The sequence below is a fragment of the Solanum lycopersicum genome, chromosome 3, assembly GCF_036512215.1.
Source record: "Solanum lycopersicum chromosome 3, SLM_r2.1".
Taxonomy (NCBI): Eukaryota; Viridiplantae; Streptophyta; class Magnoliopsida; order Solanales; family Solanaceae; genus Solanum; species Solanum lycopersicum.
In genome coordinates this window covers 57,968,115-57,995,698 of record NC_090802.1, presented here as the reverse complement: position 1 = coordinate 57,995,698, position 27,584 = coordinate 57,968,115, and the positions used below count along the sequence as shown (strand labels likewise).

General features: G+C 37.4%; 3 protein-coding genes and 1 non-coding gene across 5 annotated transcripts; 3 read left to right on the top strand and 1 right to left on the bottom strand.

The window, feature by feature from the left end:
• Nucleotides 1-143: 143 nt before the first annotated feature.
• On the top strand, nucleotides 144-1,745 carry LOC101258627 (pentatricopeptide repeat-containing protein At2g22410, mitochondrial-like). Its single transcript, XM_004234294.3, has one exon. The coding sequence runs from the start codon at nucleotides 144-146 to the stop codon at nucleotides 1,743-1,745; it is 1,602 nt and encodes a 533-aa protein (XP_004234342.1).
• A 1,060-nt stretch (nucleotides 1,746-2,805) lies between these two features.
• On the top strand, nucleotides 2,806-3,883 carry Lemir (miraculin). Its single transcript, NM_001320392.1, has one exon. It carries the CDS (start codon nucleotides 3,078-3,080, stop codon nucleotides 3,693-3,695), a length of 618 nt encoding a protein of 205 aa, NP_001307321.1. The 5' UTR covers nucleotides 2,806-3,077; the 3' UTR covers nucleotides 3,696-3,883.
• A 193-nt stretch (nucleotides 3,884-4,076) lies between these two features.
• Nucleotides 4,077-27,038, bottom strand: LOC101258924 (protein virilizer homolog). 2 transcript variants are annotated; one of them, XM_026030030.2, is made up of 29 exons: nucleotides 26,817-27,016; nucleotides 26,499-26,587; nucleotides 26,325-26,398; nucleotides 25,204-25,327; nucleotides 21,068-21,730; nucleotides 20,548-20,919; nucleotides 20,341-20,448; nucleotides 20,048-20,227; nucleotides 18,823-18,964; nucleotides 18,526-18,707; nucleotides 18,162-18,247; nucleotides 18,034-18,082; nucleotides 17,732-17,798; nucleotides 17,130-17,608; nucleotides 16,953-17,052; nucleotides 14,802-14,935; nucleotides 14,292-14,359; nucleotides 13,976-14,192; nucleotides 13,631-13,846; nucleotides 13,005-13,160; nucleotides 12,838-12,891; nucleotides 12,509-12,702; nucleotides 12,325-12,394; nucleotides 8,680-9,002; nucleotides 7,295-7,469; nucleotides 5,834-7,213; nucleotides 4,946-5,740; nucleotides 4,640-4,711; nucleotides 4,077-4,429 (listed from the first exon to the last, which is right to left on the bottom strand). In XM_026030030.2, the coding sequence occupies exons 2-29, from the start codon at nucleotides 26,520-26,522 to the stop codon at nucleotides 4,409-4,411; spliced, it is 6,525 nt and encodes a 2,174-aa protein (XP_025885815.1). In that variant the 5' UTR covers nucleotides 26,523-26,587; nucleotides 26,817-27,016; the 3' UTR covers nucleotides 4,077-4,408. The 2 variants fall into 2 exon arrangements, with proteins under 2 accessions (XP_025885815.1, XP_010317556.1); XM_010319254.4 differs by lacking the exon at nucleotides 26,325-26,398 and having other exon boundaries at nucleotides 26,817-27,038.
• Nucleotides 15,454-15,555, top strand: LOC112939972 (U6 spliceosomal RNA). The gene has a single exon (XR_003246316.1). It is a non-coding gene; the product is annotated as a U6 spliceosomal RNA (small nuclear RNA).
• Nucleotides 27,039-27,584: the final 546 nt, after the last annotated feature.

Sequence of the window (27,584 nt, the reverse complement as noted above, 5' to 3'; positions counted from 1 at the left end):
GGCTTAATATTATTCCATCTTAATAGGATATTAATGTTCCAAATCTTTAATATAATAATGTCGAAACTTTGTTATCTCAATATTCTGCTTAGTAAAATGCAACTGTGAGTGAACGGACATAATATTGAAGTGTAGGTAACTTGATGTTTCAAAACAGTGAGAAACTGTTAGTAAATGTTACAACTTTGAAACGGCTACTAGACAAATGTATAAACCATGAGAATTTAATCAAGCAAATTCATGCTCAATCCATCACATTGGGTCTCTTAACCCAATCTCATCAATCTTTTGCCTGCAAATTGCTTAACGTATATGCCAAACTGAACAAACCAGTTGCTGCCCATAAGGTGTTTGATCAAATTCCCCAACCAGATATTGTCTCCTGGAGTTGTCTTTTGTCTCTGCATTTGCAATTACAACATCCCACTAAAGCGTTTTGTCTGTTCACTAGCTTACTGGTTTCAACTTCTCTAAAACCTGATTCCCATTCCATAGTTGCAGCTCTCTCAGCTTGTGCACGCACGCGAGACCTGTGTAATGGCAAAACGGTGCATGCTATGGTCTATAAATTTCTTAATCGACCTGAACCTATTGTGGGTAATGCTCTGATCGATATGTATAGCCGCACGGAGAGAATCTTGTTGGCTCGACGTGTATTCGATAGTATGCATGTTAAGGATATAGCTACTTGGACAAGTTTGCTCAATGGGTTTGTAGTTTCTGGGGAAATCGAGTCTGCTTGGAAGTTGTTTGAGGAAATGTCCTACAGGAATGCCATCTCGTGGACTGTGATGATTGTGGGATGTGTACGTGGTAAAGAACCGGTTTGGGCATTGGAACTGTTTAAGAGAATGAGGGAGGAAGGTGATGATAGCCCGACCTCAATTACAATAGTTGCTGTGTTATCTGGTTGTGCTGATATTGGAGCTCTGGATTTTGGAAGGTCTATTCATGGATATGTAAACAAGGTAGCTGGTTCTGCTATGGATGTTGGCGTAAATAATGCCCTGATTGATATGTATGCTAAAAGTGGGGATCTTGATTTTGCTATGATGATTTTTAGGGGAATGATAAAGAAGGATGCTTTCTCGTGGACTAGTATGATTTTAGGATTGGCACTTCACAGTAGAGGAAGAAATGCCCTCGAGTTTTTTGATGAGATGTTGGAATCTGGTGTGACTGCTAATGAGATAACTTACCTCTCAGTTCTATCTGCTTGTAGCCATGCTGGATTAGTTAACGAGGGCAAAGAATTATTCAACCGGCTGAAGAATGATGTTAGTTGTGCAACTAAGATAGAACATTATGGATGTCTGGTGGACCTCCTTGGCCGTGCTGGTCATTTGGATGAAGCAGTGCGGTTAATTCAACAAATGCCAATGAATCCAGATGCTGTCATATGGAGATCACTTCTGAGTGCTTCTGTCATGAATAGAAATTTGGAATTAGCTGAAATGGCTGCCGGGAAAGCACTTGAACTAGAACCTCACGATGACGGGGTGTATGTACTGCTATGGAATTTGTACAACTCTGGTAATATGTTGGAACATGCTTCCAGGACTGTGAAGATGATGAGAGATCAAAGAATCAAGAAAAAGCCTGGTTGTAGTTGGATTGAAATTAACGGAATTCTTCATGAATTTATGGCCGAACCTTCCAGACAACATGTCTATGATGGTATTTACAGGGTGTTAGATACAATTCTAAAGCAATCAAAACTTTTTGCTACTCCTGCAGAATTGTAGTCTTTTGGTAGCAATACAATTTTCTGCCCTGGATTCTGGTGTGATTTATGACGAAGGACAAAAGCTTCAAGAAAAAGTTCCGGTACGAGTTCTTTTAACTATGGGAGACGCTGTTTAATTGTGGTAGATAAACACAATGCAGGAAGTGTTCCTCGGTTAATTGATTATCTTTGGCAATGTGCAAATACATTTGTTGCACTTTGTGTTGTTATAAATTTTCGATTTTTATGTTCTCTTCTTCTCCACCCTGTGACTTCACTCAATCAATGTATTTCTGGCATTATTGATGACAACACTACTATAATCAGATCAGCAGGTGATTTCTATTCGTAAAGATATGACACTTGGGTGTAACTCATCTCTAGAAGCTAGATAAGGTGAGAATTGCCTAAATCCATATAAAAATGTCATAACCTATGTGGGAACTCTAATCCACTCTAATAACCCCTTCACGCCCAAGATCAATTGGAGCCCGAAAAGTGACCTGGCTCTTATATCATTTAAAGATATGACATTTAGGTCTAACTCAGCCCCAAATGTCCAAGACATGTCCAAACTTTGGTGGACGGACTTACTCGATACTAGTATTAGTGAGAGGCATTAGGTAACTCTAGAATTAATCGAGGCACGCACAAATTGACTCGTTCATTTGTAAAAGGAAACAAAACTATTACATCTTGCCAGAGAGGAGATTCTGATCATTGTTCTTTCTTTCTCTTCTATTTTTTTCTTTTTCAAAAATTAGAGTTTACAGCAGCCCCTATGCCGCAGTACAAGTAAGAAACTTCCATTTTCTTCTCTTTGATTGATACTTTAAGAGATTTTCTTTGACACTTCATGTGAGGTGCATCCACATCATCTTATCCACATTATTTAATTATCATGCTTAGCTAATGCATGATCTAATCTCAATAATAAAATTGTCAATAAGTAGAATTGTAGCAGAACTAGGGGGCCAACATGTAACTCCAATAAATGATGTTGAAAGTTTGACCTTTTGAACGTTGAAACTTGGACAAAAAAATATCCATATTATGCTATTTTATAAGTAAAATGAAGCTAGAGGGAAAAAGTAGTTGCATAATTTTCCATAACGTGCCGTAAAGCAAAGTTTTGTCAAAGAATAGTAAGTTATATTGATCTAAAATTAGAAATTTGGGATCATGTGAAAGTCAAACACAACACGAAGAAGAAAAATTGTCTTTCAATATTTTGATCCCATGGCCATGTGCACTACTTAATTTCCCCACACCTATAAAACCTCAACAAAACCTTCAATCCATTCACAAACATTATCATATTAACTCCACATACCAAAGAACAAACCTCAAAATGAAGATCAACCAACTTTTCTTTCCCTTCCTCATTTTAGCCATCTCTTTTAACTCTTTACTCTCCTCAGCTGCTGAATCCCCACCGGAAGTAGTCGACATTGATGGAAAGATACTCCGTACAGGCGTCGATTACTACATTTTACCGGTGGTACGTGGCAGAGGTGGTGGACTCACCATGGACAGTATTGGTGATAAAATGTGTCCACTTGATGCTGTTGTCCAAGAACATAATGAGATTGATCAAGGCCTCCCATTGACATTCACACCCGTTGATCCAAAGAAAGGTGTGATTCGCGAATCGACTGATTTAAACATCATTTTTTCAGCAAATTCTATTTGTGTTCAAACAACACAATGGAAGCTAGATGACTTTGATGAAACAACAGGACAATACTTTATTACGCTTGGTGGAGATCAAGGAAACCCTGGTGTGGAAACTATAAGTAATTGGTTCAAGATTGAGAAATACGATCGCGATTATAAGCTGCTATATTGTCCTACAGTATGTGATTTCTGCAAAGTCATTTGTAGAGATATTGGCATATTCATTCAGGATGGAGTTAGACGTTTGGCTTTGAGTGATGTCCCATTTAAGGTCATGTTTAAGAAAGCTTAGAGGCTAGTCAAGTCTTCAACAAACAAACTACTCTTAGTAACTTATATGTCTGGTATTGTGATTAATTGTAGTTGTAATAAGAGAAGCATCAGCTTCCAACGTTGAAAAATAAACAATTTACCAATTTCATGCATTGTACTCTTTTGATTAATATGAGGAGCTTCTAATACTACATATTGTACAGTAAATGCCGTCTCTTATTTCCCATGCAAAGAGTGCATGCTTTACTTTCTCTTTCTGCAGATTTGTTACGATGAAAGCTTAGATAAGGAAAAAGAAACTTATTTATACAAAATCGCCGAAACTTCAACTTATCTAAGCTGATTATTAGCTTAGATCAAAAAGGGCAAAGTAGACTTAAATCACATAAAAGAAACTGTGTATCAGAAGAGACCAGAATCCATTCTGATTTGGCAAAAATAGGGCAAAGTGGAAGAAGAAGAATTTATGTACGTGATGCCATCATAGAGAATAATCTACGCTAGCTGCAAAAAACTTTAGTTGAACATATCAACTGACAAAAAGATCTCAAGCTAACAAACTAAATATAATGTACAATGACATAAAAGGTTTATAAACATTTGATTGTGCCATTAACACAACATTTTCTGTACAAGAGGGTGAACACTCTTTCTCCAAAGCTTCTTTATACATATTCTATAGGCATAAAGACAAGAAGCCAGAACATAGCGATGATTCCACTGGTATCCCACTTACAGATGGCCCAATCTCTCCTGCCAAATCATTAGCACTATTAGAAACTTTCCACATATCGACCCATTACCCATGTGAAACAAAACATAAATAAAGGGAGGAGAATATGAATAAGAAAAGAAGATTTAAAAAAATTGTAATAACACTCAATCGTGAAGTGCACAGTGGTGGCCCAAAAGAAAGAACAGATGAATGTGTTTAACTTCATAATAAGCAGGTGTCAATTATACCTGAAGCAGCTGCATCAACTTTGGATGTTGTTCTAATAGCTGGCAGAGTTTGTCACGGTCACTCAAGAGAGACTGCAAGGATGGGTAAATTATCAAAATCAACTAGATAAAAATCTGATACAACTAATAATGAATACTTAATAATTTGACACAACTACTAAAATAAAGACACCATAGTTGACCCAACTAGTTGATGGACTTCTATAACTATTTCTAGTGTTTCATGATTTGCCTCTCCTAATAACATCACCTACCGGGAGTTGGATGTCACAAATGCAATATGACAGGCAAGTTAGTGTTAGGTACCTGAATAGCTTGTGGAGATCTAAAAAAATCTTGTAATGACATCCCAGAATCTTGTTGCTGGGTGACAATATCACCTTGCTGCTGTGGTACTTGAGAAAGAGAATGTTCGATTTGTTGCTGTTGTAACGAATTCTCCTGCTGTTGAGTCTGGTAGTACACATGAGCTGGAGAAACTTGAGGTTGATGCAAGATCTGTGGTGATTGCATTTGCATGTGCATGGGGCTTTGTAGCAAAGGAACACTTTGCTCTGACTGGGGCGAAGCTGGAACAATTGGCCTAACATGTTGTGGAGGACGAGGAAGCTGAGGGGGCTGGAGTGGCTGCAGCTGGGTGACGGATGGTATAGAGTGAATGGCAGGAAGATGTTGTGAGATGCTAGGGAGCTTTTCATTGTGGTATGGAGCTGAACTGCTTCCATAAAAACTAACAGGCACTGATCCATGTCTATTGAATAACAAGGGTGGTGCTAATGGAGGTGGAGGATAAGTTGTTAAAATGGGACCAGATGTTGAAACATTACCTGATCGAACATCACTTGAATGTGCATTGGAGGTCTGCTGAAGCTCATTAGTTCCAACACTTTGATTATAAACTGGAGTCTGGGAAGTTAGATTCGTTAATGACGATAAATTAGAAAGGCTAATTGTATATGGGGGTGGAGTTGGAGGAAGTGGTGGAAGAGGCCTAACAGGTCCCCCAGGTGAAGAAAGTGAAGTCCGACCGAACTTTGAATCTGGCAAAGGACTGGACGTCATAGGGGTTGAAGCACCAGCTGATAAATACTCAGCTTGAACCTATTACAAAGGAAAACACAATTTTAAGCCAATAAATAATAATAATAATAATAATAACTGAAAATAGAACACAAAGATTGCTTCTTCTCTCACATGGAAGCCTGGTGGTAAATGAGGTTGGACATCTATCATAGAGCTAACAAATGGAGAAGATTGGCTCAAAATGCGATCAGCATTCTGAGACAAGGATGCCATTGTCACAGGAGGCGGAGTTGGTGGTAATGGTGGCTGCATTTTCGGGTCAAAATATCCCTGGGAACCAATGTTTGGGGGAGTAACTCCACTTTGCTGACCAGTAGGTCTAGAATAGAAGTTGGGTGGCATTCGAGAATCAACAGCTACTTGTATAGATGAAGAAGCCTTTGTAAATGCAGAAGCACCTACACCAGAACTAACTGCTGCTGCAGGCGAAGCAAACATAGTGGAAGTTTTAGGATGGAAATTTTTCATGTCCTCGTACTGATCATTGAATTTCCTGTCCGAAGTTATACTAGGTTCTCGAGCCAACGGCAGATCGGGACGAGAAACCGACATCCTAGAAGAAAATTCACTTTGGGCATTTTCATCAGCATTTGAGGCAACAGGTGTACCCCGCTGGGAGAACTGACTAGTTTCATTCACCTCGCCTTCTGTCTCTTCAACGATTGACCGAGGAGAGTTTTGTTCAACAACTACAGGTGCAGGTTGGTGTAGATTATCATCTGGCTGAGGAAAAGGCAGTTTATCATCAGGTTCAGATTCCTCTGCATCAAATACAATATCAATTCCCTGGAGATCATCGTCAGGATCAGACTTCATGGGATGAGATTTACTTGACTTCTCCGCATCTGTTTGTTTTTCAGGTATTGCTGCTTTCTCTTGTGCAGCAGCTGAATCAGAAACCAAAATCCCCGGAGGATTTTGGCGTTCTCTTTGCCGAGCCATGAATTCATCCACGTGAATAGACGGTGGTCTCCCACTGGTAGATCCTATTCGTGGGACTGCTATTACATTAGGATTATTAGATCCATCTGCACTTCTTTCCCTTGCAACATAGTCATCCACATGCATAGAAGGAGGCCTGCTCGTGTTAGGCTTACGCTGGCGGAAAGTGTCCCTACGAGTAGGACCTGAAGGAACAATGGTAGGTACAGATCCCCGTGAGAATGCACCGGGTATGGCATTCTCAGTTGAGGCACTATCTCCCCTGATGCGTCTATTTGGCCCTTCCATTGAGGAGATCTTCCTTTTATTAGTAAGACTAGTCTGTGTCAAACTATCACGCAAATTTTCAGGGCACTCCCATGAAAACTTGTCTCCAAATTCATTTAAATCATAATCCTCAATCCTTTCAGTACCACTATCTTCAATGGTGTGAATCTTTGAGGAATAAGTAGGTGAAGGAAAATGAATATTGCTCATTATATCATCTGCCTTAACTGTGCCAGTAGGTTTATGCAGAAGAAGCATTAATGATCTTGCTGACTCCTTAATCTGTCCAATAAAAATCCAATTACATACATTTCTTGAAGCAACAATGAGAACGAACCAAGAACAGGAAAATTGGAGGTATACCTGATCCAAAGAAATCTTGTCCAATACAGGCAAGAAGGAACTGTCACTTGCCTTCAACAAATTAACAAATTCCTCAACAGATTCAATGCTCTCTTCATAAAGCCCGTCCATTGCAACATTGTCATTTTCAAGCCCGAAGAAGTACTTGACTGCAGTAACTCTCTCCGTGTTCACACTGAAGAATTAATAACAGTTTAAGAACAACGTGCACATCAAATTACAAGAGAAGTTAGTTAGCAATGCCTTCTCATGTTAAACTTTACAGGTCATGGTACTGATTTTGACTAATATTTATCCAAATAGGATAACAATCAGGCTATAGGAAGTAGAGAAGAATGTTTAGCATGCAGAAATTGCTTATAGATAACAACAAGAGGACATGAATATATCCAATCACAACTCTTATAAGCCCGACCCATATTAATAAATGCACATCTGAAGAGTATCATGTCTTTCAGTTGTTAAAATCACAAGGGACTGTGTATACAAGAGTGGTATTAAATTCATGTATAGTACAAGAACAATACCCAAAGAAAAAATGTTGCTAGACCTATTCAATTCTGTTTTACGTCTTAAGTTATATATGACTGCCTCAGTACTAACTTCTTAGATCTATACAGCAATATCTCCCTATTCAGATAAAGCACATTTCAGACTTAGTTGCTCTTTCATGTATAGAGATCAGTTAAGCAAAGATGCTTGCTTTGATGTTCTAGCATAAGGAATTTTCCAAATGATAAGAATGAAAACTTATCAGAGGAAGTCAAGTAGGGATGATAAATAAAAATGAAAGTTAATTTTAAGGGGTTCATGTAACATCAGTTAAGTAGCAAGTTATATCCATCCTAACATACAACATCAACAACTACAGCTCAATCAACTTAGGGTTAGCCAAGATGGATCATCATTCTCCAGTTGCTCCATTTGAACTCATCTCAGTCCAATGCTATATATAAACTAAAACTTGAAACAGCCTACGACATCCAGGAAAAAGTTCTCTAACACTAGGAGTTCTCCACATTAGATAACATTTTCTAATAGCAAATAAAGCTATAACAAGACAAAAGACTTCATAGCAAATATTGTACCTACGTAAATGTACTAACATGACTATAACCTAATCCTAATTAATTGGTATCAACTAAATAGATTCTTTTCTTTTATCATCCCCCCATTTTCCTCTAGGTCTTATAGATGGAATCCAAGAGATTGCTGATCTTTCAGAATTCCTTTCATGTGATTTAAGATTAAATTGATAGGCATGCATCTGAATGGACTTGACCTATTGCCATGCACCTGAGAAACAGGCAGAGCCTCACGCTTAACCAATAGACCCGCGGTCCCTCACCATACAAAATGTAAAAATTGAACATGGACAAACAGACCTTTCACCATCCATGCAGAAAGATAATGCCCCCGAAGATAATATTCCAATGCCCTGAACAGCATAAGTTGGTAGATCATCCTTTGAAGCAGGTGTCCTTAACAGAGATTCCCAGCAACATAGCAATGGAGGATGCTCCTTCCAGTCTAGAGAAAAATCACGGTTTAGACCATTTTCAAATTGTTTCTCTGATTCCTGCTCCTCGATGCTAGAGGACTTAGCATGCAGATAAAGTGAGAGCAGAGCATCTTTTCCTTTGGCAGATGACCAAAATAATCTTAATACTAACAGGCATGAAAGCAATTCTTTTCCAACAGGTAGGACCTGATATATTTGCAGAAAGAAGTAATGTCAGAAGATTCACAATTGAGCAAAAAAATAAAGAAATATTCTTCTTAAGTTCCATCTAATAAAAGAAAACTATTTGTTGAGTCATATCATCTTAAACCTTAGTTAGAAATTGAACAAAAAAAATACATTCCAGGTTCGGGACACCAGTAGGCAGTAACAACCCGAATTATATTTTACATGGGCTGAAATCCAAATTACTAAAAAGGTTCCCCACAGAATTAAGATATGATGGAGACCAATCCCAACGACAACATACCCACTGTATTCCCAATTTCCCATAGAGTGAGGTATTGGGAGAATAGAATGTTCGCAAACCTTTCCTCAGCTTAAAACCAAAACAGACTAGAAAAAGACATAATGAACGTACAAGAGCCAATAGATAGTAAAAAAACAACAAATAGAAGCAGAACAATACTACAATTGAATTATACACAAAAAAAACAGATATCAACAAAATCAAAGAATAAGAAACTACAAGCATAGCACTAAGAGGCACCAAGATAATGCATTCCTACCAACTAGCATGGACGCACACCTACCTATTAACCTTCTACACTAATTTGCATCCTCCACACCTTCCTATCTAAGGTCATGTCCTCGGTAAACTGCAACTTTGTCATGTCCTGTCTAATCACTTCTTTCCAATACTTCTTCGGTCTACCTCTACCTCTCATGAATCCATCCCTAGTCAATCTTTCACACCTCCACACTGGAGCATCTTGCATCTCCACATCACATGCCTGAATCATCTCAACCTCGTTTCCAGCATCATATCTCCCACCAAAGAAACTACCACCCGGTCTCGGGTATCCTCATTCTTAATCATATCCTTCCTAATAAACCCACACATCCATCACAACATCCTCATCTTCGTCACCTTCATCTTCTGAATATTACAGTTCTTGACTGGTTAACACTTCGCCCCCCACAAAATAGTTGGTCTAACAACCATTTTGTAGAACCTAGCCTTTAAGTTTAGGTGGTACCGTCTCATCATACAAGACTCAAAATACGTGCCTCCATTTCATCCACCCTTCACCAATTCAGTGAGTGACATCCTCCTCTATCTCTCCATCTCCCTGGATAATCAACCCAATATGAAGATCAATCACGTTGTTCTCCAAAAAACATCATGTGCATCAATTGTATCATTTGGTGAACTCCAGGTTGGGACGACCGCTAGTTAGACACGTATTTCTTGTAGCAATCCATCCAAAACATGCAATTTCTGAAGGTGCTTTAGTCTCCAGGTTCATCTTCCTAGTCAATGCCTCCTTCCAATTACTCAAATTTTTTTGGAACATATTATAGCAACTGCTTACAGTAAAATTCCTTCACTATTAGCCAGACACACCAGTGAGTAGTTTTTTTAAAAATGTTCCAAAGCAGCTACGGCTGACTGATTTCTACAATTTACCAATCACTAAAGTTCCTTCTAAAATAGAATACTCCACCAAGCTTCAGAGACCACACCTTCTCTGTTCACAAAGAGTCTATATAAGATAGAGAACTTTTCTTTAAGCCTCTCAACACCAATCCATTTTGTCTAAATATTCTTTTTCATGGAACATGGTACGTATCTTGCTACTTTCTTTTATACATCAAGGAACTTTATGGCACCAAAGGTAAATAAGTGAACAAAGACTACTCCTCAATCGAGTAAAACTCGACTCCACATTGAGAAAAGGGAAGGGAAAGAGATGGTTGTTGGAGAAATACTACTAACGGGTCGTTTGGTAAAAAGATGCATAAAGCCACGTGGATTAGTACTGCATAACTTAGTTTTTATAAAGTGTTCTGTTCATTGCTTCTCACCTAATCTTGTGTTTAGTTTAACTCTACAAAAAGTTTCTTTCCTATTATGCCCTAGAGTTATTATTGGATATCCTATTTCATGTAATTGGGACAAGATAGATGATTGCCGAACAATATTTTTTTTGTGCCTCCTAACTACGTAGGAGAAGCATAATTTTGTCGCCATGTTTGCTATTTTCTAACTTGAATTATTCGAGGATAACACTCTACAAAAATCTTCTTTACAATAATACCCTTGAATTTTTATAGGATTTTTCTATTTCATTTAACTACTCAAGTTAAAATACTAAAATATATTTAAAATATATATTATTAATTTTGAGGTGTGGTGTGCCACTACGGAGATCCTTGACAACACGATTTATTTTTATTTTTTTGTTGGTCAGTATGCCTTAAACTTAACATAGATTTACAAAAAAAAACAATAGTTCAAGTGGTCAACCGACAAACTACATTTAAAAAAAAAAACTGAAAAAAATCAACCCAATAGAGCAAATCAAACATGGAGAAAAAAAATATTAGTTGTGAAATCATCAAATTACATTGAACAAATTTGAAGAATTAAAAAGAACATTTACAACTATGCATATGAATAAATAAAAAACATCAAATTACAAATGAAATTTAGGAAAAATGGTTGGGGATAAGTTTAGTCATTTAGGGGTCTTATCTAAGAATTGTTAAACCTTGGATTAGATCCCTCCATTTTCTAGGGATAAAATAAGACCTAATATAAGGTATAATTAATCCATTGATAAAGTTAAACATAGTGCACCATTTTTCTTACTTCGTCCTATAACACTTGTTGCTCTAACTTGCATCTTCAATCTAACAGGCTAAAAACTATACTTTGGACATTCTTTTTTCCCAAGCTACCTATCAACCTCCTTTAGGAATAAAGAAAACCAGATGTACACAACCATTACGAGCAAGTTTCGCAAGATATGAAAACCAAAATCAGTTGGCAGATAGTTTAAAAATAGAGTTGTGTGAGAATGAAAATAAGAAAGTTTTCAACCAAAGAGACCCGTGTATATCACAATATAAACCCAGAGGATCATAATAGGAGAATCAAGATCTCATTAAGAAAAATGATACTATGAGTATTAGTTAAAAACGAAAATGCTTCTTTTTTTTCAAAAGGACCAAAAAGAAGGAACAAATATAATAATGCACTAATTACAAAAGGAAATAAAAGGTAAAATCGATGGCGCCTAGCCAGCTCAATAAAAAACAAGAGGACGAAAACGCCAAGGTACCATTATATTAGACAGTGCAACATAAGTTAGAAAGCAAAACCCAGAGAAGTCTGAATGCTGCAAAACTTCAGAAGCATAACCAAAATCTTTTTTGATCAAGATACTCAATGAAAATCTTAAACTGATCTCCAGAAAACAAATATCAAATAAGCATAGAAGATGCAGAGACACCCATGAGTAATATTACCTAAGCCAAAAAACAGAAAACGCAAAGGAAATACCTTGCAAAATTTAAGGAGCAAAGACAAAAGCAAGCAATTTTCTTCAGCAGTCATATCTTCAGGGACGTGTCTGGAAATCCACAATAATAGACCAGATACATAAGCATCAGTAGAAAACCATAGAAACTCCATACAACCAAAAAGAGCTACACAAGATTGATGAACCATAGTAACCGTAGCTAACCTCTCAACTATTCCCGGGGTTTGTCGAGTTTTGCATTCACTAAGTAGTGTAATAGACTTGAATACAGGCACACACCAACTAATAAGGGAAAACCCTTTCTGAGCTAACTGTTTTGCATCCGAGCTAGCAGCAGCTAAACACATTTCTAGAGCCTTGATTAGCATCCTAAGGCCACCCTCCTTCAAGAATAACCTCTGAGCACAAAAAATGCGATAAGCAGATAACATTCAGCAGCTTAGTAGCAGATTGAACTTTTAGGTGAACGCTTAATAACTACTACATGTGTAAAACTAGTAAAGCAGATTGAATTTATAAGTGAATGAAGACACCTTTCCATGTGCGTGCTCTAATAGTAGAGACAGAAAGGAGAGCAGTCGCTGGATCTGAAAGAGAACAGTTAGCAATCATAAGAAAACAAGTTCAAGTTAATTACCATGCAAAAATCAGAAACAATATCATTACCATGACACATGTAAAGATGGAAAGTAAATATAACCTTGTAAGCATCCAAATCAGATGGTGGCAATTTTTCAGAAAGACGATCACCAATCCACAAAACCATTGGCCGTAGAAGTACTGAAGCATTATCACCGCCTATACATGCAATGCGAATAATGAAAACGCGCAGCATGTCTTGGATGACCACCAATGTCTGATAAATTGCACCTTAATCATCAGACAAATTGCAACAACAAACAGCATACCTAGTGTAATCCCACAAGTGGGATCTAGGGAGGATCTGATGTACGGAGACCTTACTCCTACCCCTTTGTGGAGTAGAGAGGTTGTTTTCTGTAGACCCTCGGCTCAAAAGAACAGTAATAAATGCAGAATTGAAAATAAGAAAAGAAAAATAGCTAGACGAACATCAATAGATAGTTGTAGAAATTGAGGAATAAGATAATATGCTAATATTACTAAATAAGGATTAAAAGAGAAGAGAGAAGAGGAGGCTACCCCCTGCCACTCCCACATAAAAGTGTTACAACACTAGATCAGACAAATTGCAAATCAAGGATAAATGAGAATATTCTCCAAAACTGCCTATTAAAGCCCTAAAAACAGATGTAAACATCGGAAGATAATAGGAAGAAAACTAGGGATTGATGAATAATTACTTACACTGGTGGAGCAACATAGGATAATCTGTGCAATTTTGCCCAAGTGCGGTTTCAACTGGCCAAGCAGCTTCTCCCGTAGTCCAGTCTGCAAGAACCAATTAATCTCCTTCTCCTTCTTAGGCCCTAATAGTGTTCTAACAGCCAAGGTTCTCAGGACACTCAATGTAGGTGTTCCATTTTCCCAAAGCCAGACCCCTTCCTCTGCGAACAAGTCATTCTTGAATGTACATATATGATCCAGAGAAGAGATAGTCAGATTTCAGCTAGCATCAAACATGAAAAATCTAGAAAAACTGAATATTAATCTAGCTACTGAAGGATGACGGCGTTATAAAACATCACATACCAATATGCAAAGCAGACTACAGATTTCCTTGGGACCCAACGCCAGAACAGAAGTTGCATGAAGACTATCTAAGAGGAAATTGAAAAGGCCAGGGGTCCAACCATAAACTGGCCAACAGGCTAATGCAGAAACTAGAAGATCGCAAGCCGCTTGAAACCCAAGTGCAAAACTGGGGTAAGGATAGGATATATCGGCTGCACAGGCAGCTAACTTTGGACTGCAACAGAGGAATAAAAATAGTTAAATAAAGAAGGGAAGACAAACTAGGTGAAAAGAATTGCTGTATTTACACGTAACTGCAAGAGGTTTCCCTTACCTCACTTCTCTGTGCAGCTGAAGAAGAGCATTTAATAGTTTAGTATTCCTGTGCTGCTCCTTAGCTTCCTAAAAATGGAGTAAAATGGAGGAAGAGAACAACTTGCCTCTGTCAGGAATATGCACTGCAATGCAGAACTTGGAAAAAGATTGATCATAGAGAATCTAAATGGTAACCACCAAACCAGAGATGTGCAAGAAAAGGGACAGCTCATTGAATTAGATCTAACAGTATAATAGACAGCAACTACTAGGGAGAACATCTTGTAACTTATGTTTCGGCATGAGCTAAACTCTAATTGCGCTAACATAAGCCCACATTGGTTGTCTATAAAAGAAGGAGAATCTTGTTTCAGGACATAAATATGGCAAATTATCTTGGAAGGTCAACCTGCTCTACATTTCAATGAGGAAGGAGAGATAATGCAAAGATCAAGCATTTGACGACTGGCAGTGAAAGAAGCAACTTGAAAATATAACAGCAAGAACTTTCTTCATAGTCACTACAAACCTTTAGCTTCTGCAACAGATTAATCAACAACACCAGAGAAGGAATTAGCAAATCAAGGAGGGTCTGTTCGCGATTACGTTCCAGTAATAAATCTGAAGTTGAATTGCATTCTGTACCCTCATCAACTAGGTAATCTGCTCAAGGGAAAGTGTAAACAACATGAAAGACTGTCATGAACAACATATACTTTATGAAGTCAGGAAAAAACAAAAAGTAAAATAGAGAAAGGAATTGATGATATGATGCCACAGCTAAATAAAAGTAAATTTTTAATATTCATAACAAAACCTAAGTTAGCTTTTCCAAAAAGTCTCTGCAAGAACAAAGTCCATAGAGCATTAATGTCAAAATGACAGATATCTGCTAGAAGCAGAAGCTCCACACCATGCCAATTTACTATTCAGCCTATAATTTCCATATTAATGTGATTTGGCTGGCGGAGATGACAAATCTGAAATTTAATTCTCTTTGTTTCCAGGGGATCTTACTGGCCATAGTGGAATGGAACTAGGGAACTGCAATCTAGTAGTCGCTACTTGCTTCAGAGCACTGTGTTAATTGACATGTGAAGTTTGGTCCCGGTTCATGTGGCACTGGTGCACTGCAATGATGAGGGACTCCAAGAACAGATTAAAAATCCACATTTCCTAAGGTTCCCTTCAGGATGTTTGATAAACTTGGAATTTTTAAGAGAAGATAAGAATGGCTCTAGTGCGAGGATGAAACGCGACAAAACGAAAAATGGTCACATTTGAGACAAGAACAAAGACCTAAATTCTCTATCGGACACCATCCCCTTCAACAAACACAAACCATATCCTAGGAAAACCTGTGCATCCACAAGTTCCACTTTCATTTCCTTGTGGCATAATGGAGAACGAATCCACACCCAATTCCCTGGAAAGATCAACCAAGCGTTGAGTGAGGAAAGTGGACGCAGGAGAAGAGGACCAATTGTGAATTTCAAACCTCAAGATAATAGACCCATACCTTTACCCTTCTCCACTTGAATACCAAGGCTTTGTTCAAAAGGTGTAGGGCTCAAACTTGGGACACCTGACTAACAAGTCGCTCTACTTTTGTCACTTAAACAAAGTCCAAAAGTCTACAAGACATTCTTCACATGCTTTATCGGGAAAAGTGTTCTATAGCTACTTTCTTCAAAGACATTTTTTTATTTGTTATGTTGTATGTACCCAGAAAAAAATATTTATTTATAGAAAAAACAATTAAAACTTAATATGAACTAGCCGGTGTTAGGTTTTGACTTGTATTTTAGTCTATTTCAAGTCAACCCATTTAAGCCCAAGTAACTTCAATTCTATTCATCTCGACCCACCCAAATTCAGTCCAACCCGCCTATTTGCCACTACTAGAATGGATCATAGGTCCATAGTAGACTAGAATTCAAAATTGTCGTAAAGGCAAAAAATTGGGTGATTTTTTTCCGTTTGTCGAAAAAATGGAAATGCACGCAGGCCGACTCAGACACCATTGTCACCTCAAAAGAAATTCACGTCTTAAAATGTTTTGACAAAATTAACAAGAGAACTTATTCCAAGCAACACAAAGAAAGCACCAAATACTACAGAGTTCAAATCCTAGTAAAGGCAAAAATGTCGAGGGATTTGTTTCCATCAGTCCAAAAGACGGAAATGCACGCAACCCAACTCGGCCACCATTCTCACCCCCAAAAGAAATCCATATATTAACTGTTTTGACAAAATTAACAAGAGAACTTACTCCAAGTAACACAAAAAAGCACCAAATACTACAATTGATTAAATCATTAAAAACTTTTGTCTAAGGAAAGTTGATACATCATTTTAAAGCATATCAACTTATTTTATACATAATAAGGTCTAAATGGTGGTGCTATGACAGATTTTACAACAAAAGATTATGCACTGCTTAGACATAGGTTCTTCTGACCGGGGTTTGACCAGTGTTCCATTGTCGGAAAATATGTTGAGCGTTTGTTTTCTTTTACTTTCAGATACACTGTATAATAGAACTTCACATTCATAGTATGTTATGAACACTTCAAACATCCAACATGGGGTCAACAGTTAGGAAAGAACAGTTTATTGTGTATGATGATCATAGCTAAATGTTGACATTCAAGCAAACATGATTGTTGGAGAAACTGACCATATATGTTTGAGGACCTCTCAAGCATGAGCCTGCAGTTGATCAAAACTGCATGGATAACCATGACAGCGCCTTCATCATAAAGAGCAGCAGTGACAGCCTTCAACCAACAAACAATGTTACGCAAGAGTTTTACTGAGACATGTAATATGATAAAATTCATCACTAATGCCATACCGAATTATCAGAAATGAACGCCAAAATTCGAAATGCTGTCGTCAGCTGAACAATGGATGAGTCACGAAGAACAACACCAGGAAAATCCCTCTCAGTGATGCGCTTCCCAAGCATATTCTCTATGATATTACCATCAGTGCAGGAAGAATCCCCAATGACATTATCAACATCCATGCCATCAGATGCCAAAACACTTGTTGAGGCCATGTGAGCATCCCCACCAGAAGCTAAAATTGCAGTATAGCGTAAAAGACCAATTGCTCCACTTCTATGGTACACCACACTAGCATCAATCCAGTCCAAAAGCCTTGCAGGAGCATCTTTTTTGCTGGATCCTGGGGAGGAGGAATGTAAGACTCTATGAAGTTCTTTAGCATGTCCAATCCAAGACCCCAGAGAAGATGCACTTGAGTCCGAAACAATGACCTCAAGAATTTCAGCCGTAGAGTGAAAGATAGCAAGGTTCAAAGGTGGAGCTCCTAAGAATCAAGAAGTTAATAGACATTATGCAAAGACTTCAAAAATTGAATGTATTCAGCATAAAGTAGCATCAATTCCATTTCTCTTGAGGAGAAATTGCTGCAAACGGAATTCTGAAGTACCACTATTTGGGGAAACTGGATCCAATTCCTTGACTGAGTGTAGTATCGCAATTAAAGCTGAAAGAGCCTACATGATACAAAAGAAATTTCAGACCATGGATCTAAAACACCTGAGATGGTCAAATACATATAATCGGGAACAAGGGAAACTCTGCAGCTAGAGTTTAAAATTGAATCAGTAAATGATAAGCTATAATCAATAAGGATGATGGCAGTAACTGCATTAACCAGTAATGCTCACACATGAAGCTTTGAATTGCTTCTACTTTAGATTAGATTGATGCAGAATGAGAGCATATTACCTCGGGGAAATGAACCAGAGCCAACAAAGCTTTGCGTCCACAATCAGATCTGGAGAACATCTCAATAGCATTAGTTAAAAAGCTTAGAGATTGAAAACCTTTAGCATGAAACAGAAACAAGCTCTTACCTGGAAAGACTACAGAGCTGCCATACCGTCCACAGCAGATCTTCAGAGTCTGGACTTGATGTCACTAAACGATCTATGGCAGTGATCTGCAACAGGTACAGGAGTAAATAGAAATATAGTTGATTACTAGAAGAGAGAAAATATATACACAGTTTGAAGGTCAGAACCAAATAACTGTGAAGAGAATTGTTTTTTATCAAGTAATGAATCTCTTTGAAAAGGGGCAAAAAACAAGCCCGTATACGAGAAGTATGACACGAGAAAGTTTGGTTCGTTGCTATCTTTCGTGTCTATGTAACAAAGAAAAGTTCAAAGGAACAAAGAAACAAGGAAGATATTGATTTTCAACATAACCAGAACTCACTGCCTTCAAATGCATCTCAATGATCAGAGCAACATCACGTGGATGACAAAAGTAACCCTTGGATATTAGGACAGATGCATGTCGAAGGGAAATGGACTCTTCCTTCTTCCAAGTATCAGCACCCCTTAAGGCATGAATTATTATAGTGGCAACTTCAGGGTCACGACCAAGAAATATCAACCCTGAAGACAGAAATAGTATAAATAACAGAAAAACTTTGAAGTGTTTGTAGTGACAAGTAACACTAACATAGAACTGAGTTGGAAACCAAACATATCATATTAATATAAACCAAACCTGAGCGAGTAGAAAGAAGAGAAAGAACAATGGCCTCAAAGTACGATAAAATATCCACAAACAAGTCTATCGTGCAGGCTGCGTGAGACCATAGAGCAGAAGATGACAATAGAGCAGCAGACAAAGGGAGAAAACCCCTTTCCTGCTCACAAGAAAAAAAAAGAACAAAAAAGATTTGACAAAATTAGTTTCAATACAAAGTTTTATCAACAAGAAGAACAATGAATAAGACTATCAGGAAAATCAAAGGCAATAGAGTGACCATAGGAGTAAATCTCGGAGGAGTTGCTCCAACGATAACTCTGAGAATGAATTCAATAGGGGAACTCCTGTAAGGAATTTAACAACTGTTTTTTTATAAGGTCTTCACTTTTTTGAAAATGAAAATCCTTTTGTTATACAAGCTTGAAATGGTCGAGAACCCTGAGATCTCAGGTTCAAACCTCAGTGGAGACAAAAGAACACTAGGTGATTCTTCCCATCTGTCCTAGGCTCCTAGCCTTGGTGGACAGAGTTACCAGGAATATATTGCTGGTGGGAGGTGTGAAACTAGTAGAGGTACCCAACAATTGGCCCGAACACCACAATCATCAACAAAAAAAATGAATGGATACCATGATGATCAAATATAGAGCAATTATTTTATTCCCAATAACGTAAGTGAAACAAAGAGCTTATATTACATTGCCAACCAGTATAAAGTTTGAACAAATTTGTATGAGAACTAAACCAACATCTCTCTTAGTGTAAGTGAGAACAACTTGAAATGAGCAGAATCACACACCACTAGCCATTCTGTCTTCGGGATGAAGGGTTAAGGTGAAATAGATCAAAGCGACCCTGGATTAATGCCTATGTATCTTTTTCACCGTTTATCATTCAGGACCAGTGAAAGCAAAAGAAATGATTCATCCAAAAATTGTTCTACTTTCTGTAAGACTGCATAAAGGAATCATCCTTTGCGTCTTTCAGCAGATCCATTGATGAACATTTTCGCTACGCAATTGGCTAGTGAGAACATGTGGCAAACTGAAGTAATGGATCTAAGGAAGTCAACTTTGAAACACTACTTTTTTCTATTTTTGTGTAGCATTTGAGTTGTCTAGAAGTCAAAAGCCTTTTTTGTGGACCAAATTCTTCTGTGCTACTGAAAAGTATAACCAAAATGTTGGGGGACAGGGGAAAGAAAAAGCTTCTGGACTACTAAAGATTGGTTATAATATACCTTCAGAAGGGAAAGCAAATGTTGATCCATGTCATTGTTAGAAAAGCAACAACTTGATTGAGTAATCAAGTTACTGGTTGAATTATACAATAATTGCCCACTGTCACCAAGAACCAAAGATTTACTTGCACACGCCACCGGAGAAGGATCTTCAATTGGGCCAGAGGAATTTATTAATTTCTGCACCAATACTTGTCAACAAAAGTGGATGACAAAGCAATTATAATACCACGATAAACAGGTAATGACAGGAAAGCCAAGGTGCACCAAATGTAAAGGGAACTTTAACTGACCAAAAGGTTCTTGAGGAGATTTTTAGCACTGGTAAGTATATCCACCAATGTGGCACTGGTAGCCTGACCAGAGCCAGAAAGACCTCCCAGGACAGACAATATGGAACACTATTGAGAATTAAAAGAGAGAGAAAGTTCACATCTCTGAGAAAATATTTATCAAATGCACAACAAGACATAAAGGAGGGCATTAACAAAATAATTTACCTCGTATCTGGAGGAAACTTCATAAAAGCGCAAACGATGAAGTATATAAGTGGCAAGAGAGGCTACATCATGCCTCTGATTGTGCAATAACAATAACTTCAACAACTGATTGTATCTCTCACTAGTACCAGAAGGTATATTTTCACCCTCACGAGGCCACCACCCAAGGAAACCTTCGCAGCCAACAGAATGACGAGTTGCCTGTTCAATAACTCCAAGGTGCAGCAATTTGAGAGCACTAGAGTTCAGCAAGCTACTAGAAAAGGCATAATCAAGCTGCTCCATGCCACCAGAATTAACAAAATGATAGCAGCTTTCTCTTGCAGATGACACTAAAAGAGCCAGACTCAAACAGAGAACCATGTTCTCTCTCTGAAAAGAGAAATCAGAATCAGAATCATACATGACAACATTTACACGTGAAAACCGTAGACACGTCTAGAAAATGAAGTAAACAGAAAACTTGTGGCTACATTAAAAAGAGGATATGATATAACTAACAAGCTACATATTCAATCACCTTTGAAACCTCACGATGAGAAGCAGCATCAGGACTACTAGCAAATTTGAAGTAGTGGCTTAAGGAGTCCAGCAGCTGCTTTGGAGCAGCATCCTCAATCTCAGATTCCACCAACATAGCATCAGTTGAAAATTCAACAGAACGGTCACCAGGTTGAAAAATAAAGCTATTATACATCTCCAAAAGCTCTTTTTTGGCTTCAGCAATTGCAAATTGAGCTTCTTGATTAAAAACCAACTTATCCAGCCCAAGTTGCTCGTGCATTGTAGTTGTAGAAGGAAAGCAAGGAGTTGCATAGATTGAGGCCACTGATAATAAGGAAGTAAGAACCTTGTTTTTCATGACTCCAAATTCAGGTGATTCCAACATTCTAAGGGTGAGTTGTAATAACTGCCTGAGCTCAAGAGGAACAGCCAGAGGAATGCTTTTCAAAGATAATGATTTTAGAGAAGACAATGTTTGCTCAGTAGAGAGATTATTTGGACGCAATGCAGGTGGGAGGTCTTCAAGGTCTCCCTCAACAACACTTACAGTATTAGCCAAAGAGCCATCTAAATCAACATCTATATTAAATTGGCCAAGATCTTCAGTGGTGTTTCCATATACAACCAAGGTGAGGCTTCGATAGCTGCCTCGTACAACCAAATGATTGGTAACAATTGCCTGCACAAGTCATCATTCCTTTTAATGAATAGCAAAATACTAAAGCTTCTCATTTTCCTTTGCTGCTTGAAACTTTTAGGAGGACAAAAAGTGTGACAATAAAGACATAGATAAAATTCAAGGAGGGAAAGAAAGACAAGTTAAGATCAGCTTTGTCCAACTGAAGTAACGTATGAACCATAGATAAACCTTCTAGTTGCATATGATAGCATTGACACTCATAGCACCCCATGAGTTTGTTGCAAATACAAGGAGATCCTCAAAATGCAAAAATTTTCTCCATCAGAGAGCAGCATGGAACCACCTCTCACAGGTAATAATAACAGGAAAAGGAAAAAATGATAGGAAGCTCTTGAAGTCAAGCTGCTTTAGTTTCTTGCGCGGTGGATCTTTTAAAAATCCATTCATGTTTCATAAAATCAATTAACTTAGAATCATTACAAATCCAATCACTCGTAAAATATATAACATAACAGAACAATAGCATAACAAAAACAAGTTATTTTCTAGTCCAAACACAAACAAAATTTCTGTGAGCTAAAATAGAAGACCGCTATCACATTTCCCCACTGTGAGTGGACACTTAAGCCTGCCTCTTATTAAACAAAAAATGAAGTCCTGTGTCTTATTCGGTCACTAGGTATTATGTCATGGTGATGTCTTGAATTGCTATTTGCTTCAAGCAGCTGTCACATTTAAAGAAACAGAAAATCATGGAGGACATTCTCAACAAATCTATTGGGCTTTATTTGAATAGAAATAGATAAGATGTTTTCTGGGTAAAATGCCTTGAACAGGCAGAGTCCATCTGTTCAATATTTATACTTGTTTACAGATGAACCAACCATGAAATATGTTAGATACACTTGTCGGACAGATATCATAGGATCCTTGTAATAGGGGAAAGAACATAACTATGGCTTTTTTGTTCTTTCGAAATCTTTTTAGATGTCTCTAGCACAGCCCTTGTGCTACTTATATAATATGTTACCATTCTCATAAAAAAAAAAAAGTAGGACACACTAAGATTCATTGAAATTAGCTACTTTACCAGATTTTTATGATAAAAAAAGCATATAAATCAGTTTATCTCTTTTTCTTCTATTTTTATCCTTCGGATATCATGTCTTATAACCTATAGTGTTAGCACCCCTTGGTACTTCATCAGTGAAATTTTAAAATCAGAAGATGTCCACAGACTCGCGCTATTCTAAGTTATTAAAAAATGTATAGAGCACATTGATAAAATGAGAGATATAAAAGAAAAGTCGCAATAATAGAACTTAACAGAACCCTTCGGGGTGGCCCAGTGGTTTGAGCTTTGGGACTTCCATGTTGGATATATCAAGTTCGAAACTCATTGCCAGCGAAAGCAAGGGGTTTGCCTTCTGGGTCGAGCCCGTCGCACCAGGCTTGCCTAATGCGGATTACCTCTCCTATGTGGTTTGCGAGCTATTGCATAGGAGCGGGGTTTTACCCTGTGCGCACCCAAAGGGTAACGGCTGCGGGTTTCCGTTGTCGTCAAAAAATAATAATAATAATAATAGAACTTAACAGATGCTGAGCCACAAGAAGATTACTGGCAGCGTTTGTTATTTAGTGCGCAAGAGGAGTTTCAGAAGAGCTTGTATAAGAGATGTTTTAGTGAAAACTAACCCGGACAGCACATTCATCAACTCATTAGGCGGAAAATGTAGCTATCAGAAGTACAAAGATCAGTAACTCTAAAGATGCATTAGAAGTTGAAAGAGCAAACCATACTTTGACTTTATAAGGATAAATAAGTATTTCCATTAGCCAACTTGGGGAAACTATGATACATAAAATAGCAGTACCACCTATTGACCTTTACAATTAAGATAAGATCTCATGACAGGCTGTAACAGCAGCATTATGATTCATGAGTAACATACCAAATGTGATTGATTCTTTACTCCTTTCTGCAGTGTCTCAACTATTGTTGACCAATTTCCAGAGGTTGTTCAGTGCCTCAGAACTAATCTCACAGTCCCAATCCCGTAAAGAAGGAAAACGAAGTGTGTGCACTTGGAGGACATCAGAGAACTATATCTAATATTTAACCATCCCACTGAAAACTACTTCAAGTATGAAGTTATTATCCAAAATCTTGTACTGGAGTCTGATTTAACCTCTAAGACCTCCCAAAATTAACCAGGTGTCCAAACTCTCGAGAAACATTTACATAAACACGGTTAAATGACAAATTTATACAGGCATCCTAATCCTCATTATTTCAAAGAGAAAGGGGAAAAACAGTTAAATAATCTTAAAAAGGAAGAGATGTGTGTAGCCTAGTGGTCAATGAAGCAGATTGAGAATCCTGAGGTCTCACGTTCAAACCCAGCGGAGATGAAAACACCAGGTGATTTTTCCCATTTCTCCGAGCCTTGGGGCACAGATTAGATACCTATGTTGGTGGGAGATAACGGATTAGTAGAGACGCGTGCAAGCTATCGCGAACACTCCAGTTATTACACGACAACAACATAAGTGGTATAATCTTACAAGTGGGGTCTAGTGAAGGTGATGTGTGGGGAGACCATATCTCTACGACTATTAGAAAAACACCAATTGTTTTTTTAAAAAAAAAAAAGAGGGGGGGGGTTAGTAAATTAACAGTAGCTTTAGCAAAAAAGGGCAGCTCAATGCACAAAGCATCCCACGTTTACGCAGGTCCACGGAAGGGACACATCACAATGGATCAAGTCATAAAATAAACAGATCACATTGAAATTGGATTGTTTGTCGAGTTGGAACTTAAAAATAAGGATGAATTGTATATTTTATGTTATATTTTAGGTGTAAAGAAAGTTATGCTGAGGAGGCTAAATCACTAGTTGATACGACATGATTCCTGTGAAGCAATAGCCTAAGCTTGGTTGGGATTTTGTGAAGTCGTATTCCCTCTAATGGTGCAACATTTTATATATATATATATATATATTGGCAGGTGGACTCAATATGGGCTAATAGGTTTCTCTCTTGATTGTATAGACGTCAAAAGTTTTGGATAATATACAATAAAGGGTAAAACAAACCATTTGAAAACTAATTCTAAACATACTCCATTCAGGAAAAGGGCTATTTTTTCAAGATAACCTACCAAAGAAACCAGTGTCACACTGTAACAGGAGAATACAAAACAAATTCCTCCAAATGCAACTGTGGTTAGAATTGAAACAACCAGTTAAAAAAGGAAGCTTCAGTTATAGAAGTGAAGAAATACAAGCAAATATACAGCAGGACGTCATTAAAGGCCACAAAATAAGAACTGCCATAAGTATTTATCCAGAAAAAAATCTGTACGGATGATACATATGAACGTTAAGTACTGCTGAATAAAAGACCATCATATGGATTAATTCTTAGTTCTTACAAAAAAAATCCTAAACACAACCCACGTTTAAGACCATCATATGAATAAGACGATAAAAACAAATTTTACTTGGTACCTCAACTTCAAGAACATTTGATGAAGAATGGGAATACAAGAAAGGCTGACATAGACGCCTAAACCTCGTCTCTCCCTCACAATGGACAAAAACTTCCAAAGCAAATGAGGGTGGTGAAGTGGCCCTGGACAAAATGAAAGGTAGTGTCAAATTATACGTCAAGAGAAATTCTCATTTTAAAGTTAGAACTGGATAAACTTTACGAAAATGTCTAAAGAGGTATTTCTAAGTCATAACAATCATGAAGACATATAAAGTTCATCTCTTCATAATTCCAACAAGCTCGAGGAAAGCAAGATGATGACAATTTCAGAAAAGAGTAAACCCTCTTCAACCAATAATGGGTAAATTTGTCCTAACAATGTAAAAGCAGATTTAATAGGAGAGGATGTGATATCTTTCAGGATCCGCTTGACTTAAAAGTCTAAAATCATAGCTGCATGTTGGTGAAGAACTAACAGCAAGATCCCATAAAAATCTGGTTGAGACTTGAGAGATGCACTTCTGGTTAGAACACTAGAGATATTCTACTTTTGAATAGCATAAGCTAGAATTCCAAAAGATCTACTTTACTGACTTGCAAAGTTACTGCGGCTGTGAGGCATTTTTTATTAGTTCTGCTTGGCACCAAAAAAACACTTTTCACTGTATATACCTCCTTACTGACCACAGTCACTTGAAAAAGAAAATAAGCTTATCAGTATTGACATAGGCTTTTGACTTTCGGCTTAACCCAGATGAACATGTAAAGATTTTCCTTAATTTACGAATTACGAACTAAGTAATTAGATGAATATGTTTTCCCTGCATTCACCAGATGCATCACAAAGAGTGTAGAATTTGTTCAAAGCTGAGTAGAACCAAGCCCTAAAACTTCAGACTTACAAGCAAATATTTATATCTAAAAAGTTTTTGACAAATTACGCTCCTAACATTTTCTAAGGAATGACACATCCTTTTTGTTTTGCTTCCTTACTTATCATGTCAACACTGATAACCTGATTGTCTGATGGTCTCAGAACCACCACCCCTTCCACTGTAAGCATAATACATGGTGTATCAAGACTCTGTGTGTGTGTGTGAACCAACAGTAATGCAATAAAACATCAAAAGTAACCAACCTAGAAATCTTTGAATTCACACTCCCAAGGACAGATTGAATACACCTTTGTGCAATACTACTCCATGGTGCATACTACATTAAGTGGAAGTTTAATTCAAGAAAATAATGACAACCACCAACACTTGTGCTGTTACACATTACCGAAATAAGGAAGTATGAATAGGAACCATACCCCACAATCTTCAGCGAAGAACATGCTGAAGGGGCATTCTGTTCAACAATCTCACAAGAAGAGACAACAACCGGCTCTGCAAATAACACCTGGCAACACACAGATACAGCAATGACATCAAAAAAAAAAAACATCCCCTATAAGAATTTAGACAGTTTAAATAATTAAAAAACAATAATTCTCCACATATCATGACCATTAGTTCCCTTCCCTTGCCCAAAATTTAAACAATTTGCTTATAAAAACCAAAGACTTTTCAAGAACAAACTAACAAAGTAGTTGGTATTGTCTATATAACTGCATTAGATGTTCAGTTACCTCGTCTACATACTCATCGAGTTGGGGGTGGTTGAAAGTGTGGGAATAGATAACATGGGGTTCCGGTCGACCCATTCCGTACCTTCCCGTGTTCCGGCCGGAAAAACTTGACCCGAACCGTTAAATCTGAATCTTGTTTTGGTGCTAGGGTTTTACCACATTGAGGAAGAAGAGGCAAGGAGAAGAGTCTGATTAAACCCAGAAAATTGACTCTATTATCCTAGTATTAACAAGATTATTCTATTATATATTGAGGGTGATTTCGTCTTTGAACTGTTTGGGCTCTTTAAATGAGATCGCTTTCACGGTTTGAATAAAAATAATTCAAAGCTAAAAATCGAATTAAATCTACAATGATTTTTATTTGATTTTTAGTTTATATTTTTAAAAAAATAATAATATATAACATAATATTATAACACAATGGTTGGATGGTTTATGTATTGATAATATTCAGTTTGATTTTAATTTTATTTAAAGAGATCGAAGAAATTAGTGAACTAAACCCTCCCCCGACCCACACATATATAGCATAATATATTATTTTTCATGTGAAAATGTGGCACACTAATTAACACTTTGTTTGGATGGTTTTATGTATTATTTCATGGTATATTATATTATATTGTAATATTTTAAGAAAATATAGTATTTAATAGATTGTATTATTTTTGTTACTATATAATGTTACACAATAATTATTTGAATGATCTATGTATAAGAAAAGTAGGATACGAGATAAAGTGACTGTAAAATGGTAGGATAAGA

Bases quoted from the DNA above. Each gene is read 5' to 3' on its own strand.
- Lemir (NM_001320392.1), top strand. From the start codon at position 3,078: ATGAAGATCAACCAACTTTTCTTTCCCTTCCTCATTTTAGCCATCTCT.
- LOC101258627 (XM_004234294.3), top strand. From the start codon at position 144: ATGTTTCAAAACAGTGAGAAACTGTTAGTAAATGTTACAACTTTGAAA.
- LOC101258924 (XM_010319254.4), bottom strand. From the start codon at position 26,891: ATGGGTCGACCGGAACCCCATGTTATCTATTCCCACACTTTCAACCAC. The intron at 17,609-17,731 runs GTACTTCAGAAT...CTTGATTCTTAG, and splicing joins TCCAGTTTCCCCAAATAGTG to GAGCTCCACCTTTGAACCTT. The intron at 13,847-13,975 runs GTATGTGATGTT...TGTACATTCAAG, and splicing joins GTAGTCTGCTTTGCATATTG to AATGACTTGTTCGCAGAGGA.